General features: G+C 41.6%; 1 protein-coding gene, 1 non-coding gene and 1 pseudogene across 2 annotated transcripts in view; 1 reads left to right on the top strand and 2 right to left on the bottom strand.

Annotated features, from left to right (window-relative positions):
• Positions 1-8,863: 8,863 nt before the first annotated feature.
• On the bottom strand, positions 8,864-9,035 carry LOC142441727 (U1 spliceosomal RNA). Its single transcript, XR_012783078.1, has one exon. It is a non-coding gene; the product is annotated as a U1 spliceosomal RNA (small nuclear RNA).
• A 12-nt stretch (positions 9,036-9,047) lies between these two features.
• On the bottom strand, positions 9,048-10,016 carry LOC142438988 (small ribosomal subunit protein uS2 pseudogene; annotated as a pseudogene).
• An 8,511-nt stretch (positions 10,017-18,527) lies between these two features.
• The window catches only part of IL31RA (interleukin 31 receptor A), a 57,584-nt gene continuing 56,916 nt past the window's right edge, over positions 18,528-19,195 (top strand). The window contains exon 1 of the mRNA XM_075543022.1: positions 18,528-18,582. Coding sequence (XP_075399137.1) covers positions 18,528-18,582 — 55 coding nt within the window. The remainder of the gene's footprint in view (positions 18,583-19,195) is intronic.

A 19,195-nucleotide genomic window follows, 5' to 3' on the forward strand; every position in this document is an offset into this window, starting at 1 on the left:
GTTTCTTCTTCGTATGTTTATATAATCATATTAAGACTGTGCACTCAACTGATACCAAGGATTCAAGTAAAAAGAAATTGTTTTGAAAATGATGGTGGCAACATATGTACAAATGTGCTTGACCCAATGGATGAATGGATGGACCGTGATAAGAGATGTAAAAACCCACAATAAAAGTATTTAATAAAAAAAGAAGAACAAAGACTGTGTACCCATCAGCACAAAAAATTTTACAACATTTTCTTTTCATACCCATTGGCACTCCATTTCCCCCCTGTCCCCTGACATGCCCCCAGGTAATTATTAATCCAGTTAATATCTGGATTTACCTAGCCTCGATTTTACATACAGAACATTCTACAAAATACAAATGGGACAATGACTAGAAAATTTATTTTGAATCTCGACTGAAATAAAAATTTAAAACAACATTCAAAGGGGTCAAAAGGGAGATCAAAGAATTAGGAATTACATTTAAACCTAGCTCTATCTTCCATAATTGACTGATGGCAAGGCTGAGAATCTATATTTCTAACCACGTTCCTAGTTAATGCCAATTCAAGAACCATACATATTTTAGAAAGAAATTAGAAGCCAATACAATGCCTGTTGTGGGAGGCTATATGAGAGTAATACTTCGTGGTGGTAAATATACATATACAGAGGTGTTTGTGTACATTTTAGTGACATTAGTTTCATCATATTGTGCAACTGTCACGACTGTCCTTTGCCAAGGATTTCCATCACCTCAACAGAAACTCAATGCCCCTGCTGAATAACTTGCTCTCTTTCCCACCGTACACCTCTTACTACACTGTTCTCACTCACTGCCTTTGAGTAGAAACAATTATAGGTGGCACCTCCACTTGATCGTGCCAGAAAAGTGTTCTTTTATCTTACTAGTTTTACCAAAGAGCTGCAGCTTTCAGATGAGCTTCAGAAGGAGGCTATTTTTTAGCCGTGAGCATCTGAAGAGGAAGCGTGGATGCTCCTATGCCATCCCTGTCCTCACCAGGGTCCATCTGGTCCTTGCAGCTCCGTTCTCTTAGCACTAAGCTTGAGGGTCACGAATAACATTTCTTCTTATGTAGGTACAAAATGATTGTATGTAAGATGATGTAATTATAATAAATAGTATTTATTGATACTTATATTTTAGATTCAAGATAGCGACAAGGTATTACATTTACACCAGGAGTCAAACTTACGAACCTTGAGATCATAACAGTAATGGGACAGCAGAAGTGATTTCAAACTCAGCAGCTGCCCCTTGTAAGAAAGATGAGTGTGCTTGCTCCCATAAAACTTCACAGTCTCCACACCTTCTAAGTTGGTTGCTATAAGTCAGAATCAACTTGAAGGCAGTGGGTATGTTTATTTGGGGGCTCTTACAGCTCTTAGAACAATCCATAATCAATTCTATCAAGCACATTTGTACACATGTTACCAACATTTTCAAAACATTTTCTTTCTAATTGATATTAACTTCTCTTTTTTCCCTCCCACCCTCGTGACCCCTTGATAAATGATAAATTATTATTTTCATATCTTACATTGTTTCTTGTCTCCCTTCAGCCACATTTCTGTTGTTCGTTTCCCTTGGAGGTGGGGTGATGTGGTTTATACATAGATCATTGTGATCAATTCCCCGTTTTCTTTCCCTTCTCCTCCACCTTCCTCCTACCATCCTGTTACCGCTATTCCCATTATTGTTCCTGAGGGATTTATCTGTCCTGAATTCCCTGGGTTTTAAGAGGTCTTATCTGCACCAGTGTACATGCCCCAGTCTAGATGAATTTGTGAGGTAAAACTGGGTTCATGATAGTGTGGAGGGGGGAGCATTAAAGAACTAGAGGAATGTTGTGTGTTTCATCAGTGCTATAACGCACCCTAGCTGACTCATCTCTTCCTTGTGACCCTTCTGTGAGGGAATGTCCAATTGCCTACAGGTGGGCTTTGGGGTCTCCACTCTGCCTGCCTTGTTCATATTGATATGATTGTTTGTTTTGGGTCTTCTGATGCCGGATACCTGATCCCGTCAGCACCTCGTGATCACACAGTCTGCTGTGCTTCTTCCATGTGGGCTTTGTTGCTCCCCTGCTACATGGCCGCTTGTTTAATTTTAAACCTTTAAAACCCAAGATGCTATTATCTTCTAATAGCCGGGCACCATCAGTCTTCTTCACATTTCCTTATGCACCCATTTTGACTTCAGAGATCATGTCAGGAAGGCGAGCATCACAGAATGCCAGGTTTTTAGAACAAAGTGTTGTCTTAAGGGAGGACTTGTGTGGAGGTCCAGTATCCATCTGCTACCTTGATACTTAACAAATAAATGCATATCTCTATATTAATATATTTACATATATACATTCCTGTATTTATACCTCTATACATGTCTTTTGCCTCCTAGTTCTTTCCTTGATTTCTTTTTACTTTCTTCCTGTCCCACTGCCATGTTTGGCCTTCATTCGGCTCTCTGTACTTCTCCACGACACTGCACTTGATCGAACCCACCAGGCGTTCTATACCCATCTCTTGTTATTCCCTTGTCCCTGGGTCCTTGGCTCCCCCTCTATTTCTCCCACCTCCCCTCTCCCCTGTGCCCCTGGAACCATTGGCCCCATTGTTTTCTCCTTGAGATTACCAACAAAAAAAATTTAGGGAGGAATTAACACCAATCCTACATACACTCTTCCAATCAAGTTGGATGAGGTGCCAAGCACTGCCCTCTGAATCTGAAGTCTTATTAACGGGATTCCTCAAGAACTTCATTGTTTTGTTCCCCTTGCTACTCTGTTGCACTCCTTTCTGTGTTTTACCCTGGTGTGTGGGAGGATCAGATCGGGCAGTTTCTCCAGTGCTGTCCCCTCATCCCTGTAGGCCAGTGAGAGGATGTTGTGTCTCACAGTGGGGACAGTGCTATGGTCCTCTGTGGCTTGGCTGCTCAGAATAGAAGTGTCATCCTTGGTGCTTGGGCCAGGATGCTGTCCACTGTCTCTCTCTCTTTCCCTCTTAGTTTGCTCCTGTATGGTCTCGGCAGACGCGCCATTCTCCCCCGGCTGTATCTTCAGTGCTGTCTTCTGCAGTGCAATCTTCTGGGGAGGGGTCGATGTATCTGAGATCGGGACCGGCCCTGCAGACCGCTCTGCTGCTTCATGCTGGTGTGTTGTCCTCAATGCTTGGTGTACCAGGTTGAGGTCAGGTCCCTCTCTCCCTTTCCTGTGGAGACATAAACAATGCCCACCCCGTAGGTGGTGCCACTTCTTCCCGGAAGGCTTGATAGAATTTTCCTGTGAAGCTTTCTGGCCTGGGGAATATTTTTCTTGGTAATCCCTTGATAACCTTGTCTGTTTATTCTATTTCTTTGGATCTGTTGAGGTTCTTAATGTCCATCTGGGATAATCTAGGGAGGGATTATTTTCCCAAGTATTTGTTCATGTCTTCCAAGTTGTTGAATTAGCCTTTTAATTTCATTAGGGTCTGTTGTAATGTCCCCTGTTTATCCTTTATCCCGGCTATTGAAATTTGTTCCTTCCTTTCTTTGATTAGGTTTTCCAACTGTCTATTGATTATGTTAATCCTTTTGATGAACTAGCATTTAGGTGCATTCTTTTTTTAAAATTGTTTTCTTGTTTTGCCTCTCCTGTATCTCAGCCCTGATTTTTAATAGGATTGTTCTGTTGATTCTGCTCTAATTGCTTGATGTTTTGTGCAGCATATTTATTGTAAGTCTCTCTTCCTTTTTCATGTGTTCATTTATCGCTATCAAAGTTGCTCTGATAACTGCTTTTGCTGTGTCTCAGAGGTTTCGGTACATTGTAGTCTCATTCTTGTTTTTTTTTGCATTTGGGTAGAGAGCTCTGAAAATGTCTATCAGATTATCACCTAATTGTAGAGTTTAGTTCTAAAGCTTCCTTGTTAAGCTTCTTTCTCTGTGATCTGTCTTTTTGGAGAGCGATATATTAAAGTCGACTATTATGATAGTTCAGCATGCCATTTCTTTGTCATCCTTTGGAGTGTCTGATGGACCAATTTTACAGGTCTCTCATTGGGTGCCTATTTATTTATTATGCTCCTAGTTCTTGGTCTCCTGTTCCCTTGAGCATTATATAGTGCCCCTCCTTATCTTTTGTTATGGATTGCACCTTGAGATCAAATTTGTCAAAGATTAGAATTGCAACCCTTGCTTTTTTTATAATTGCCATTTACTTTGTATATTTTTATGTGATTCTCAGCCTATTTTTATCTGCAAACTCAAAATGTATCTCTTGTAGCAACAGATGAATGGGTTGTGTTTTTTAAGTCAGTCCACTAGTCTATTTTTTAATAGTTGAATTCAGTCCATTGAAACTCAGAGTTACTACATCCATCTGTGGACACTGTAATGCCATCTTGTGTCTTTTGTGTTGAATGTTTTCCTACCTCCCTTCTAATCAGTGCATTGTGCATAGTTCATTCTTGCCTTCCTTTAACCATTGAGTCAATGCCATCTTGGGAGTTGTTTTTAATGTGTTGACCTCTGGGTGGAGTGTCCCTATATGATCTTCCCTTATTTGTGCTTGGTGAGTGTTGTTCTTTTGCCCGTTCAGGGTCAGTAAAATTTTTTTTGTAGAGATGGGTTTCTTTTGATGTATTTTTTGAGTTCTTCATTGTCTGAGAAGACTCTTACTTTTACATCTATCTTGATAGGCAAGTTGACTGGGTAGAGTATTCTTGGGTTTGCATTATTTTCTTTCAACTTTCTGAATATGGTACTCCACTCTCTTCTTCATGGTGTCCCCTGAGAGGTCTGAGCATATTTTTTATTTCTGTGTGTTACAAATAGTTCCTTGAACATGGTAGTGGACACAGGGGATGAAGTTATGAACACTGTCTAGCTGTAACTGAAGACCTTGATGGAATGAGTCTGGGGGCTCAAGGCCATACTTTTCGGGAGGCATTAACGTCAATTGGCTTAGGATAGTCCACATAGGCAAGATTCTACATCCTAATATGGTGACTAGCAACTGGTGCCTTCAAAGCTTGTGAGCAGCCACCTCTTGTATAACTATTAGTCTTTTGCCATTTGGAGCAAAGAAGAATGAAGAAAATCCAAGGCACAAGGAAACAAATAGTCCAAAAGGACTACTGGGCCACAAGAACACCAGTCTCAACAATCCTGATTGCTGATTGCTCCGAAAGGTATCATAATAGAGGGTCCTAGACAGAGTGGGAGAAAAATGTGGGGGAAAACACCCCGAAGTCATAAAAAAAAATCCTACTGATTTGAGAGAGTTCATGATATTATAGGCCTTAGTCATTCATTAACCATTTAAGTCACCCACCATGGCTCAATTTCAGTTAGACAATAGTTCTATAAGGTCAACAATAACACAGGAAGGTGTGCACTCAATAACCAACCACATGAGACCATTTTTCCAGAGATAAAGCTCAGGAATGGAGGATGAATGGAAATAGTACACATAGAAGTGGCAAGACTGTTGTTACATTGTTTGGATTACAATCAATGTCACCAATGAAATGTGTGTCAATTGCTGAATGGGAAACCAATGTACTCTGTAAAGTTCCATACAAGTCCCATTAAAAAGTTAAAAGAAAACCCCACAGAAACCGATTCCTCTCATGTATCATTTTAACCAGGGATCATTTGGCAAAGAAAAAAAAACCTGGTCCAGTCTAACTAAAATAGGCTTCAGATTGTTGCAATGAAGTAGCAGGCAAGGAACAATGAAATAACAGGCAGGAGATTTATATATCAGAGCTTCTTGTGCCTCCCATGACCTGCTGGGAAGTCGGGTACTGAAGGATCTGTTGTCACGTGTACTCTAATCCCCCAACCCCATCCTCAATTGGTTTCCCTTTCATGCACACCTAAAACATGGTTGCTACAATACTGGCCTGATTGCCTCTTTGTCCGGCACCACTGAGCTGACTGGGTCTCACATTCGGAGGTGAGAGGACTCGTGGATTAGCTTGGTTTGTGAATCAGATATAATCGGGATCCATTACGGCCAGGAAGGCTGGTCCAGGGCTCCAGCCTGGCTTCTAGACCCATTTCTAAGTGACAACAATGCCTGGCTATTACACACCTCTACCAGGAATACTTGTTTGTTTTTTTTTTTTTGTATGTTTCCTCCTAATGTGCTGTTAAAATGTATCTTTTTCTTAGAAACGTTTTCTGTTTTCTTCAGGGAGTAATTAATGGTCCCCTTTCCTATTTCCTTAGAACTTTATACATACTTCTTGGACAGCACTTTCCACTCTCTTTTAAATCACTTTGTTTACAGTATGTTTCCCTCTCAAGTTGTGAACTTTCCCAAGGGAAAGACTACGGTTTTTCATTTTGTTTCTACAGGGTTGTCACACAACATTGTCACATATACAATGTCACACAAGCACCGAGGAATGTGTGTGCAGTTGAAAGAATGGAATATACGCATTGAGGTTCTCTCTCTCCACCTCTGTGTGACTTTATTCACTTTGTGTGGGTTAATCATTCTTTCCAACCAGTTTTGTCTGATGCTATGATATTGGTTTCTCGTTACAAGCTTAGACCTGCCCCCATCTTTCCTTGTGTGCTGCTATCACCTGGTTTATTGTGTTCTAGTTCACAGGGCCCTACATGTTCAACTCATCCCTATCTCTCAGTCCACATCAATCTTCCCTATCACATGGCCATGTCTAATTATGAGGTCTACTATACAAATGTTTAAAATCCTATATTATGTTACAAAATAGTCACTGATTCTGAACAACCAATATTAGTGTTCCCTGGCATTTTGACCCTTGACCTTTGAATTCCTATTTCAGAGTGGTGATATATGCATCATCTTTGTTTAGCCCACCAGAGTGAGCAACTGCTGTTGGACCTTTGTTTATTACTATAACCATTCATTTCTCTTGTCAAAAATTTAAATCATAGGCACATACGTACAAGGAAATATAAGTTGCTGGTGTTGCTTCTTGCCAAAGATACTCTATTAACACTGGTATTTTTTAACCAAATGATATCAAGCTCTTCTGTAGTTTTCTATTTCCCACATGACAACAAACGTATATTTTCCTACCATGTTTCCCTGAAAGTAAGACATCCCCCGAAAATAAGACCTACTTAAGAGATTTGCCCCTCTCTGAAATATAAGGCATCCCCCTGAAAATAAGGCCCCTGAAGCCACCGTAACTCTGGACTCTGGACCATAGCGGCAGCGCAGCTCACTGTTGGCCGCAGCACAGCAGGAGCAGACAGGAAGTGCGAGGTCTCTTTTAATAAAACAAGAAACCATAAATGTGTACCGTATTCTTCTTCATGGAAAAATAAGATACCCCCTGAAAATAAGACCTAGGGCATCTTTGGGAGCAAAAATTAATATAAGACACTGTCTTATTTCCGGGGAAACAGGGTGTTATTAAATGCTTATTTATAGCATCATTTTTATGGCAGTTTACTATGGATAAACCTGCTTACTCCAGCGGGTGCCCTAAGGTGCTTTCTAGATTAAAAAAATAATAAACTCTTTACTTTGGAATAATTTTAAATTTATTTTAAAAGTCACAAAGATAGTACAGGGAATTCCTATATACCCCTAACCCAGTTTCTTTCTTTGTTAATCTTTTACATTACCATTGTACATTTGCCTAAACTAGAAGACAGATACTGGTATTGTATAGATATTATCCTGTACAATTGCTCAAATCTGGGTTAAACTGGTGTTTTTCTCATGATTAAACTGGGATTGTGAGTTTTGGAAAGTATAGTACAATGATTAAATCTTTCATTGTAACATCATACTAAATAATACCCATGTTTGTTGGTGGTGTTAACCATCATTATTTGGTTAAAACAATGTCAAGTTTCTTCACTGTAAATTTATTATTTTTATCTTTGCATACTCTTTTCCTAGGCACGGTTGTGTGATTGTTCAAAACTAAAAACAACCTGACTGCCATTGAGTCAATTCTGACTTATGATGAACCTATAAGACAGATTAGAACTTCCCTGGTGGTTTTCTGTGACTGCAACTCTTCACAGGCCCAGAAAACCTTGTCTTTCCTACAGAGTGCCTTGTGGTTTTGAACTGCTAACCTCGTGGTATCCAGCCCAATGCATAACCACTCTACCATCAAATCAATTCTGACTCAAATCTACCTAAGGTATACCAGAAGGAAACATTGGGCATCCTGTGTCCCACTCACAATTGTTGTTAGAGCTCATTGTTGAGCCATCTGACCACGGGTCTTCCTCTGTCCTGATCGCATGTGTTTTACTAAGCATTGTGTCCTTTTTTAGGGACTTTTCTTTCCTAAAAGCATGTCCTAAGTATGTAAGATGAAGTCTTGCCACCCTTGCCTCTATGAAGCATGCTGGCCATACTTCTTTCAGGACAGATTTGTCCTGAAAGACAGTGATTCTTCTTTGGTCTTCCTTATTCGTTGCCCAACTTTCACATGCATATGACATGATTGAAAATACCATGGCTTGGGTCAGGCACAACTTAGTTCTCAACACTGTAAAGAGGTCTTGCTTTTCAGCACTTTGAAGAGGTCTTGGGCAGCTGAATTGCCCAAGGTCATAAGTCTTTATTTCTTGATTGCTGCTTAGATATGTATTAACTGTGGATCCAAGTGAAATGAAACCCTAGACAACTTCAAATTTTTCTCTGTTTATCATGACATCTTCTACTGGTCCACTTGTGATAATTTGTGTTTTCTTTACAATGAGTTGCCATCCACACGAAGGCTGTAGGTTTTTGATTTCATCAAGTTCTCCTCCCTTTCAGCAGCAAGATGCATGTGTAAGTTGTTAATAAACTTTCCTCCAAGCCCGATTCCGCATTCTTTCCCCCATCCCCTTCTTATTTATTAGGAGAAAGCATGAACGCAGTCCCCCACTACCACAAATTATGCAGCCACGCTTCCCACATTTGGGGAAATCGCAGGGGTCAGCACATCCGGAGCGGCGGAGTGCAATGGGTGAGCCTCTCCCTGGGAAAACCACCTTGGTGAGCATGGTATCTCCCCTGCCAGGTAAGTATCCACAGTCTCTCTTTTTTTTTTTTTTTGTAGAAACTTGTCTTTATTTCCCATCAACCTAATTTCCATGGAAGAACAGTTTAGGACCACTCAGTGGTTGTTCCTACCCACTCGGTGGCCTGAGCGGTGGGAGCTGCGGACCAGTCTTCAGTTGCGGGCTGAGCGCTCCAGTCTTCAGCGGGGAACTGCTGGATGGGCACGGAGGGCACCTGCACGCCCTCAGACCAGTCGGTCACCTCGGGCTGAGCCGCAGTGAACTCGGGAGCAGGCGCAGTCCATTCGCCCTGAAACTCCTCCTTGGTCACAGCCTTTTCAGCAGCCGCCTGCTCTTCCTTTTCAATCTCCTCTGGGTCTCTGTAGAAGTAGAGGTCAGGCATGACCTCCCACGGGTGCTCGCGGGAGATGGTGCCCCGCATGCGCAGAACTTCCCGGGCCAGCATCCACCACATCAGGCCCACCGAGTGAGCGCCCTTGTTGTTACACGGGATGGCAGTGTCCACGTAGCGCAGAGGAGAATCTGTGTTACACAGAGCAATGGTGGGCAAGTTAACGTAAGAGGCCTCAGTGAGGGGCTGGTGGTCAGCCCTGGGGTCAGTCACCACTAGGAGCCGTGGCTCCCGGAAGGCTGCCTGGATCTGGTTAGTGAAGGTTCCTGGAGTGAAGCGCCCGGCGATTGGAGTAGCTCCAGTGGCGGCGGCAAACTTCAGCACGGCGCGCTGGCCGGTATTCCTGGAAGATAGGACGCTGACGTCGGCAGGGTTTTCAGTGGCAACGATGGCGCGAGCAGCCAGCAGAAGCTTCTCCCAGGTCCTCTTCAGGTTTATGATGTAGATGCCGTCACTTTTCCTTTTGTAGATGTACTGTTCCATCTGGAAGTCAAGGTTGGTGCCACCTAAATGGGTTCCTGCAGCCAGGAACTTGAGGACATCCTCCTCCTTCATCTGCAGGACGTCAAGGGCTCCGGGCATTGTTAAAAGTTTCCCTTTAAGTTACGACGGGAACCAGGACAACACCGTATGGACCCTGCTCTGGGTAGCGCGGAAAGGACCCACAGTCTTAATATAATCTAGTTTCTCTGATTATTTGCTCAGCATACAAATTGAGCAAGTATGGTGCAAGGACTCAACCTCTCCAGATTTGTAACCAGACAGACTCCTCTTGTTCTGTTCACTGACTGTCTCTTGGCCTATGAACAGACTCCACATGAGCACAATGAAGTGTTCCAGAATTCCCATTCTTCTCAATGTGATCCATAGTTTGTAATAATACACATAGTCTCTACCCTCTTTGCATTGTCAATAAAGCAGAAGCAAACTTTTTTCTGGTATTCTCTGCTTCCAGCCAAGATTCATCTGACATTAGCAATGATGTTCCTTTTATATGACCTCTTCTGAATCAGACATAAATTTTTGACAACCTTCTGTCAATGACCTGCTGCAACCATTCTTGAATTTTCTTTGAATAAATAAATACAAGCTTAGTGATATGAAATGGACTGGTATGGATCAGTTGAGTCAGATTATCATAAGGTCGACTATGTACTTGGGATTTCTCTCGGTCATCATTCTTGGACTTTCTTCCCTCTTATTTGAAATCTTCTGTTTTCAGAAACCTATTTTATCCTTTAAGTTCATATTTAAAAAAAATTTTGGTAATGTATATTTCACAATATCATCTTGGAAGATGGGTGCTTGGAGATACATTTTTTGAGACTTTGCATACCTGAAAATGATTCTTATTTTACTCTCATCACCAAGTTAATTAATTGGTTACATAGAAAATCTTAGGTGAGAGAAACTATTTTCCATTAGAGTTATAAAGGCATTGTTTCATTGCCTGTAATTTCTGGTTTTGTCATTGAGAAATCCAAGACCATTCTCATAATTGGTCTTTTTAATGTGATTTCACCCTGCCACTCACTGAATTGAAGATTTTCCTCTTTATTCTTGTATTCCGATATTCCACAATTTTGTACCCTGTGTGGATTTATTTTCACTTAGTATGGTAATAGTGGGATCTTTCAATCTCAAAGCATTAGTTCTTCAGTTGGGGAAATGTTTTGATACGATTTTTCTCATAATTGCTTCCCCTCCATTTATGTATCCTCCTTTTTTTTTGAACTGCTGATTGATAGATATTGATTATTCTTCATCTCTTTATCCTCCCACCCCCACCCCACCCACCAGTCTTCCTCAATTTTATTTGCTGGCCTTTATATTTCAGCTCTCATACAATTATTTACTGTTCTTTGATTATTCTTTTTTCAAAGCATCTTCATATTTTATGGGCACAGTACTTTACTTCTTTTTCTCTGAGGATTTAATTTATAGGATTTTAATTTCTTTTTATTCCGCTCTGTGTCATGCTCATTTCCACAATTCCCACCCCCACCCCTCACCCCCCCCCATTCCAATGTTGGAATGGAAGAGTTTAGTCAACCTAACCTTGTGGGCTTGGAAGGGGCTGCGGTCGAGGTGAGGGTGGGCATTGTCTCTCCTTAGATTTTCAATCAATCTTCATGTTTTCATTTTCCAGAAGTCGCTACTTGATGTCTCAAAGTCTTGAGACTTTGTGGGAGTGCATTGTACTTTTATGCTTGCTTCTTGTTGGTATCTCTTTTGTGAATATTTTGAAGGTTCAACTTTCCTGTCTTTATCACTTCAGTCATCCTGTGATCCACTTTCCATTTCCAAAAGTTTGTTGACATATCATATTTGCAGTTCTCTTTAATCCCATTTTAAAAAGTCTTTCTTACATAGTGCTGTTTCCTGAGGAATGAAGATAAATGTATCTGTTCAGCCAGCCATGTAGTAACCAGAATGATAATTCATATGCAAAACCTTTAGTCGGGTGCTGTCCATATAATTGATGTATATTAGGCTGTATTCTCTAAAGAAGCAAACCCAGTAAAGTTTATATGTGTATGTATGTATGTATTGTATACACACACATATTGTTTCATCATCTGATTTCAAGATTTCCAGAGCGAACAAAAAAGCCAGAGAGCTTTTCAGACACATTGGATACAGGCCACATCCCTGCGGGCGCTCCTTTTTAGTTGATTGGCTGCTCATAGCAGACCTCATCATGAAGATGATTACAGGGTAGGATCTCATAATGGAAGATGACTACATCTCACAACTGCTCAACTATATCGTTATATAACTGCCACACTACATCATAACTGCTGGAGTTCTGAAACACAAGGGCTAGTCAAGGTGACACACAAACTTAGCCATCACAAGGTGTTGGTTAAAGATTGGTCAAACAGAGGAATGCCACTCCTTGCATTGCACGCCTCTGATCAGCACATGTTGAAGTTTAGCTATCCCACATCATTCCCTATAATGGGATTTTTAATACTCATAATCTACTAGGTAGAAGAACTACCCATTTTCTCTCTCCTTTTTTCCCTGCTAAATTCTCCTGGCTGGTTGACCAAAGCTTGCGGAAGATCAGGAATGGTTTAGCATAAAAACAACACAAGGCTGGAAAGCTTACCTTGCTTTGAAGCCTAGATTGGATTTCTTTCATTTTGTATCATAATATCGTCCCTCCACTGCTTATTTATTTATGATTTTGTCAACCAGTTGTAAAATGTTGGAAAAGATAAGATCATAGAGTATTTTCAGAAATTGTAGGGTCCATTCAGTTAAAACTTTGATTTCATGACACTGGTCAGTCTGCCTTGATCCAACTCCTGGATCCATCTCTTTGGGCAAGTTTCTCCACTGCTGGGCCTCAGTTTTCTCATCTGTAAGTGGAGGAAAATGTTACCCATGTTATAGGATTTTGTGAAGATTAATTGAGATAAGTAATTTAAACTGCCTGGCACTGTACCTGACATAAAATAAGAGTCCCATATGTTATTATTATTATTAATGATTCACCTAAGCCTTTTATTCTTCATTCACTGTGCTTTTTTTTGGATATAAGTAAAATTTCTTTTTAGAGTTAGCTGCCTTTCCTTCAATTCCTACTTCAGAGGAAAGTTACACAATGGCACATCCCTCTTTTCAGACTAGAGGCACTTTCAATATTTACCCATTACCCAATTTGTAAGGACGTTCTCAATAGAAAATTCCAGCTCAAAATTTAGTCATTCCCTTTATTTCTTAGATTCCGGTAGAGTTGAGTGGTCTAACAGAATCGGATGATTTGGAGTTTCTTTAAAGCCACAGTAATGCATTCCCCTTCCTCCTATTAATCAGTAAGTGCCACCTTGCTGTGGGCTGGGCTTAAAAGCACAAGAAAAACCCTGGGGTGACCAGAAAGGAAATATTCACATCTCTTGATGTGGTCCAGCTCACCCTCCTGGCCTGACTCGTGTCGTGAGGAGGACAGTCTTTTGAATCAGCGGGACCTCCATGGAGGTGAGTGTGACATTCATTTAGAAGGGTCTAATAACTGAAAAGGTGACAAATTCAGCCTCTTTTTCTACTACATTAGGGATTCTGTTCCTTCAGGGAAGGTCTGAGGCAGACATTGGCACTGAAATTATTCCTTGGTTAGGTTGGGAGTTAACATTTAGAGGAACTCTATTGTTGGTAGTCCCCAAACCAAACTCCATTTCCCAGTTGACTCAGACTCATAGCAACTGGATATAGGATTGGTAGTCACATATATATGGGGCCCAAGGGCTGGATCAAATATCTGAACATAGTAGATTTATCATTCAGGGAAATCTAGGCTAGAGCTCATTAGACTTGGGAAACTAAGAAAGAAAACCTGTGTGTCTTGGTGATTCATGGCAGGAAGGCTGAGGAGGAGAGTAGATTACTAATCATTCCTGTTGGATTTTATAGGAGAGAATCTAGGATTGAAATCTTGGCCATGCCACTTTAAAACTACATAATATTTGGGTTGATGCACAGCTCAACCCCCAAAATATTTTTCTTGGTGTCTTGGTATTTCGACCTGTTCCTGGGGTTATTTTCTGATTCAGAAAATTGCATAAGATAGCCGGAATTAGTTCCAGTTTCTCAGATATGTTGTTCCGCTATCTTTTCTGTTATACTATTTAATTGTCTTCCTATTTTTAAATATGAAAAGAATTCAGACCCACAAATTATGGGATAAGATAAAAGTGGTAAGACATATTTGAAAAATAATTAGGTATTAAAAGACTTCCAAGGGAACCTGTACATAGACCCATGGTGGCTAGTTGGTTACACATTGAGCTGCCAATCACAAGGTCAGTGGTTCAACCCACCCATCATTCTGGTCTTTAATAAAGTTACAGATCTGGAAACCAAAGGGGCATGTCCTCTCTTGTGGGGTCACTATGAGTTAGAATTGGTTCGTTGGCAGTAGATTTTTCTTTTTGGTAGGGGAAGCTGGGCAATATATATGGAGACTACAAGTTGGAGACTGCAAAGCGAGTGCTCAGCTTGAGAGAAGTGGAAAATAAAAAGGGAAATTGAAAAGGCACATCTCTGGAAGACGTGAGGCTAATTTCCAAAATGGAAAACGGAATGAACTCACCGCCACTCACAGCGGGCCTGCAGGACAGGTAGAGCTGCCCTTGTGAACCTTCAAGACTCTTTACTCCTTTGTAGTGGGCTGATGGTTGGAACGACTGAGCCTGCCAATCAAAACTCAAGGAGTAATCACCACGCCACCAGGGCTCCTTAGGTCAATGTAGAGATCCAAAAAAATTAGACTTCATAGCAATTAAAAAATATATTTTGAAGATCTAATTTTTTCTTTAATCTTTACTGCAAAATATGCAGTAAATATTTCAGAACACATTTTAATATAGAGAAGTCAATGGGCAATCATGTTAAATGTTTCAGAGATGAGGTTGACTGTAAGCTTCTTTAGAAAAAATTTTAACTTTTAAGAGTTTGTGCACAGGTGGAAAAGTTGTGCCATTTTAAAGGCAGTCTGGAACATTTAAATTTTAATCAAGGACTTTGCATCCTGACAGACCCATTTTGGGCTTCAGAACATTTTAATCTGTATTTATTGTACCAAACTCACTACTAGCCAGTTGATTATGACATACTAACCCTATAGGATAGAGAGAACTTCTCCTGTGTGTTTTTTAGGCTGCCGATCTTTATGGGAGCAGAATGGATCATCTTTCTCTTGCAGAGCATTGGTGGGCTCGAACAGCTGACCTTGTGGTTAGTAGTCAAACACATATTCCACCATGCCATCAGGGTTTCTAATTTATTGTACAATAACTTATTTCTGGCCCCCTTTAAAGATAACAACTTGGAACTGCCTGCTATTCAGTTCCTGATCAAGGTGAAGTGATACTGGGGTAAAATTCCAAGTTTATGTGATTTGTGCTGTTCAAATAGATCTTTGGATCCAAGGACACTATGTGAATTAAAACCTGCCCTAAAGATTTAGTACAACACAGACTGCTTTAAGTAAAGTCCGTATATACTTCCTCCAGCTCACCCTCGCGAACACTACATTGAAATAGCTAACTTTTGATGTGCCAGCAGAGTGGAGAGGTTTACAGCATATTTTATGTATCTCAAAAATTAGAGCTGGTGAGGGAAAACTGGTAGCATATTTGGAATCAGCAGGTCAATCCGACCCTGAAGCACATCTAACAGTTAAGGCACCAAAGTGTGTGCTGGCTAGTGTTGTCTCTCGAGTGTTAATTTTCATATCTAGCTCTCAGGAAGAGGCTCTGGCGATGTAGTGGTTAAATGCTTGGCTGTAAACCAGGTGGTTGGCAGTTCCCTTAGGGCTGCTTCCTAAGGGAAAGCTGAGACCGTCTGCTTTTGTAAAGATTACAGCCTTGAGTTTCATTGTTGCTACACTGGAAGCTTCCTCCCCGCCAATTATCATGATCCCAATTCTACCTTGAGGATCCTGGTTAGACCAGAGGATGCACAGCGGTGCAGTAGGGATCTGGAAACACAGGGAATCTAGGACGGATGAACCCCTCAACACCAGCGGTGAGAGTGGCGACACCGGGAGGGAAGGGGGTGTAGAAACGGGGAACCATCTCGGGGGATCTACATGTAACCTCCTCTGGGATGGGCAACAGGAAAGTGGGTGAGGGGAGATGCAGTCCAGTGTAAGATAGGATAGAGTAATAATTTATAAGTTATTAAGAGTTCGTGAGGGAGGGGGGAGAGGGGAGGAAGGGGGAGGGACAAAAGGAAAATGAGCTGATTCCAGGAACCCAAGTGGAAGGCGAATTTTGAGAATGATGAGGGCAACGAATGTATAAGGGTGCTTTTACTCAGTTGATGTATGTATGGATTGTGATAAGAGTTGTATGAGCCCCAATAAAATGATTTATAAAAAAAAATTTTACAGCCTTGGATCCCTAAGGGGCAGTTCTACTGGATCCTGCAGGAATGTTAAGGGTTGGAATTGAGTCGCTTACAACAGGTTACTCCTGCTCAGTTGCTGTTTGTGCCAGTCTTGCCGCTGGCCGTTTCAGAATGTTCTGTGTATGGAAGCAGGCCACACCCAAACGGATTTATGGACTTTGAAATAGACTGTAATGATCTGACAACTCTTCACTTCATCTTGGGCAAGATTCTTGCTTTTCTCATCCAAAAAGGAGAGAAGGATCCTATTAGTTTATTAGGCAGAAAATAACTATTTTTACTTACGAGAGTAGCAATTTCCTATAATTCGACCTAAAATAACTGCCCCAAAAGTGACAAGTATCAAATGAGGTAATATGTGAAAATGCTTTGAAAACAGTCTCCCCACAAAACCAACAGCTCACCGGCATGAAGTTGATGCTGACTCATAGCGCCACCCTCTGGGACTCGGTAGAACTGCCCTTCTGAGTTTCCGAGACTGTAACACTGTGCGGGAGTAGAAAGCCCTTTCTTTCTCTCTCGGAGCTGCTAGTGGTTTCGAATTGAAAACCTTGTGGATTGCAGTCCAACTCATGACATAATTATATTACTATTACTGTTATTCTCACTGTAGGTTACAAGTCTATGTATGTTAAGAAGAGAATCAGCACAGACGAATAAAAGTAACACGACAATCCACAGCTGCTGGTCTGTGAGAAATTCTGAGTGACCAAGGGAGGCTGGGCATCTTTCTGCTTAATTCCCCCTCCACCAGCTTTAGCATGGTGCCCAGAATGCTGGTCCTAGGATGTAATGCTTCCTTCTTTATCAAGCCTATAAAAAAAAACAATTCTATACAAAGGTAATTTTTAAAAAAGTATTGCTTCAGGAGCCCTGGTGGTGTAGTGGTTACACATTGGGCTGCTAGCAGAAAGGTTGGCAGTTGGAAACCACCAGCTGCTTCTCAGCAGAAAGATGAGGCTTTATATTCCCATGACTAGTTAGTGTCCTGGAAACATACAGGACAGTTCTACCCTGGGGTCACTGTGGGTCAGCATTGATCCAGGGCAGTCAGTTTGGTTTCATGGTCTCTTGCTAGGAGGGTTACAGTTCATACATGCAAGGGTTTCTTTCAAGCACAGCATGTTTATACTTGGCTCTGCAATCCATGGCTACTGGCAGATAAGTTTTCCAAGTGATACACCATGGAGTCATTCATTCTGTCCTATGGGGTTGTTGTGTCCGAATTGACAACCATGTGCCAGGAAATGTCTTAAGAACTCAGACTTCCAAGAGATCGACGAGAGGCGCCACTTTGAAGGGCGTCCCTGTATGTGGCGAGATGCCATCGCGGATGGCAGAGACAGCAGTGGGAGCACAGCTGATGTGTAGTTGTGGCAGCCCCAAAGAAGGGACTGACTGGTTGACGTTATCCTCTCAGAGAAGGGCAAGCTCGGTATGCATCTGGAAGGATGAGTTAATTTACCAGGAAAAGGTGGGACAGGGCATTCTAGGCAGAGAGAACTGAGCGGCCAAAGACAAGACACATAACAGCATGATACTGTGCCATTTGGTTGGCTAGCTCCAGAACCCCGGTGGAGGCCAGAGAATACACTGGACTTTTTTTCTGGATCACCCTCTTGGCGAATGGTGTGCTTTTCTGCAGCAGAGTGGAGTGCAGGACCCTGTGGGTGTAGCGGGTTATGCACTGAGATGTTGACTGCAAGGTCAGAAGTTTGAATTGAATATTGGAAACCCACAGGGCCAGTTCTACCCTGCCCTATCGGGTCCCTGGGAGTTGAGATCCATCTGACGGCAGTCAAAGAGTGGAGTGGTTTATGAATGAAAGGAAAGGTCATTGTAATTGGTCATAGCATGAACATTAGGAAGGGATGCCCTCCTGAGAAAAGTCAGCCACATGAAATCAAAAGAGCAGCATGTTCTCAGGGATGACTCTCAGAAGACAAGAATGACGCCACCAAACAAAATGTATATGATATGTTTCAATTTGTTCTGTAGACTTTCACTCAAATCACAAGTAAAGAACAAATCAAAAACACCAAATGAACCAATAACCCTTTCCCGCTCCTAAGTCCCAGAAGCTGCTTAATGTAACCAGAAATAGAGTTCATGAGCGTGACCAGAAGCAAGCTGACCCTTGACTGGTGACGTTTCCAGCTCTTGGCCCAACCTGCCCGTGGTAATTCGGCTATGATGTGGACCTCGGCCCTGGGGCTGCTCCTTCTCTGCGGATTCAGCCTGGCAGGTAGGATGGCTTGAGTTTTTTATGGGTTACCTGATGCCTAGTATCTTCTTTGGACAAGAATGGTTAACTTTGGAACAAAGAATCGTGGAGAAATGATGCAACAACACATTTCTAAAAACTCCCGGACTTAGCGTGTATACAACATCTTAGTGTGTATACAACATCTTAGCATGTATACAACATCTTGCATATCTGAGATCCATTAGTTTGATCACTATGTACGTCCATATGTAGATGTATTTTAAATGATACCAGAGAAAAAGTTGTATGTAGTATGTAAAGTGTGAAGTATCCACTTTGAAAAGGTGGATTAAACATGAAGTAAAAAGAGCGGATTAGATGTTTGTGTGTGGTACTTCTATATATACTTATCAGTATATATACATATAGATATATGATGCGTTTGAACCAATGTGTGGCAGTTACATAATCTCCTTTCAACTTGAGCAAAGGGGTGGAGTCTAGCCTGTCAACCAGGTCGCAGCTTCATGACTTCATTTGGAGGTATAATGGAGAGAAATAGCTCACTGCAGGCCAGACCTATTTTCTCTGCCTCCCCTTTTCACAAGTCTCCTCCAAAGACACTCAGAGAACTGGAGGAGACTTGTGGAGA

This window comes from Tenrec ecaudatus, chromosome 2 (assembly GCF_050624435.1).
Source record: "Tenrec ecaudatus isolate mTenEca1 chromosome 2, mTenEca1.hap1, whole genome shotgun sequence".
Lineage (NCBI taxonomy): Eukaryota > Metazoa > Chordata > Mammalia > Afrosoricida > Tenrecidae > Tenrec > Tenrec ecaudatus.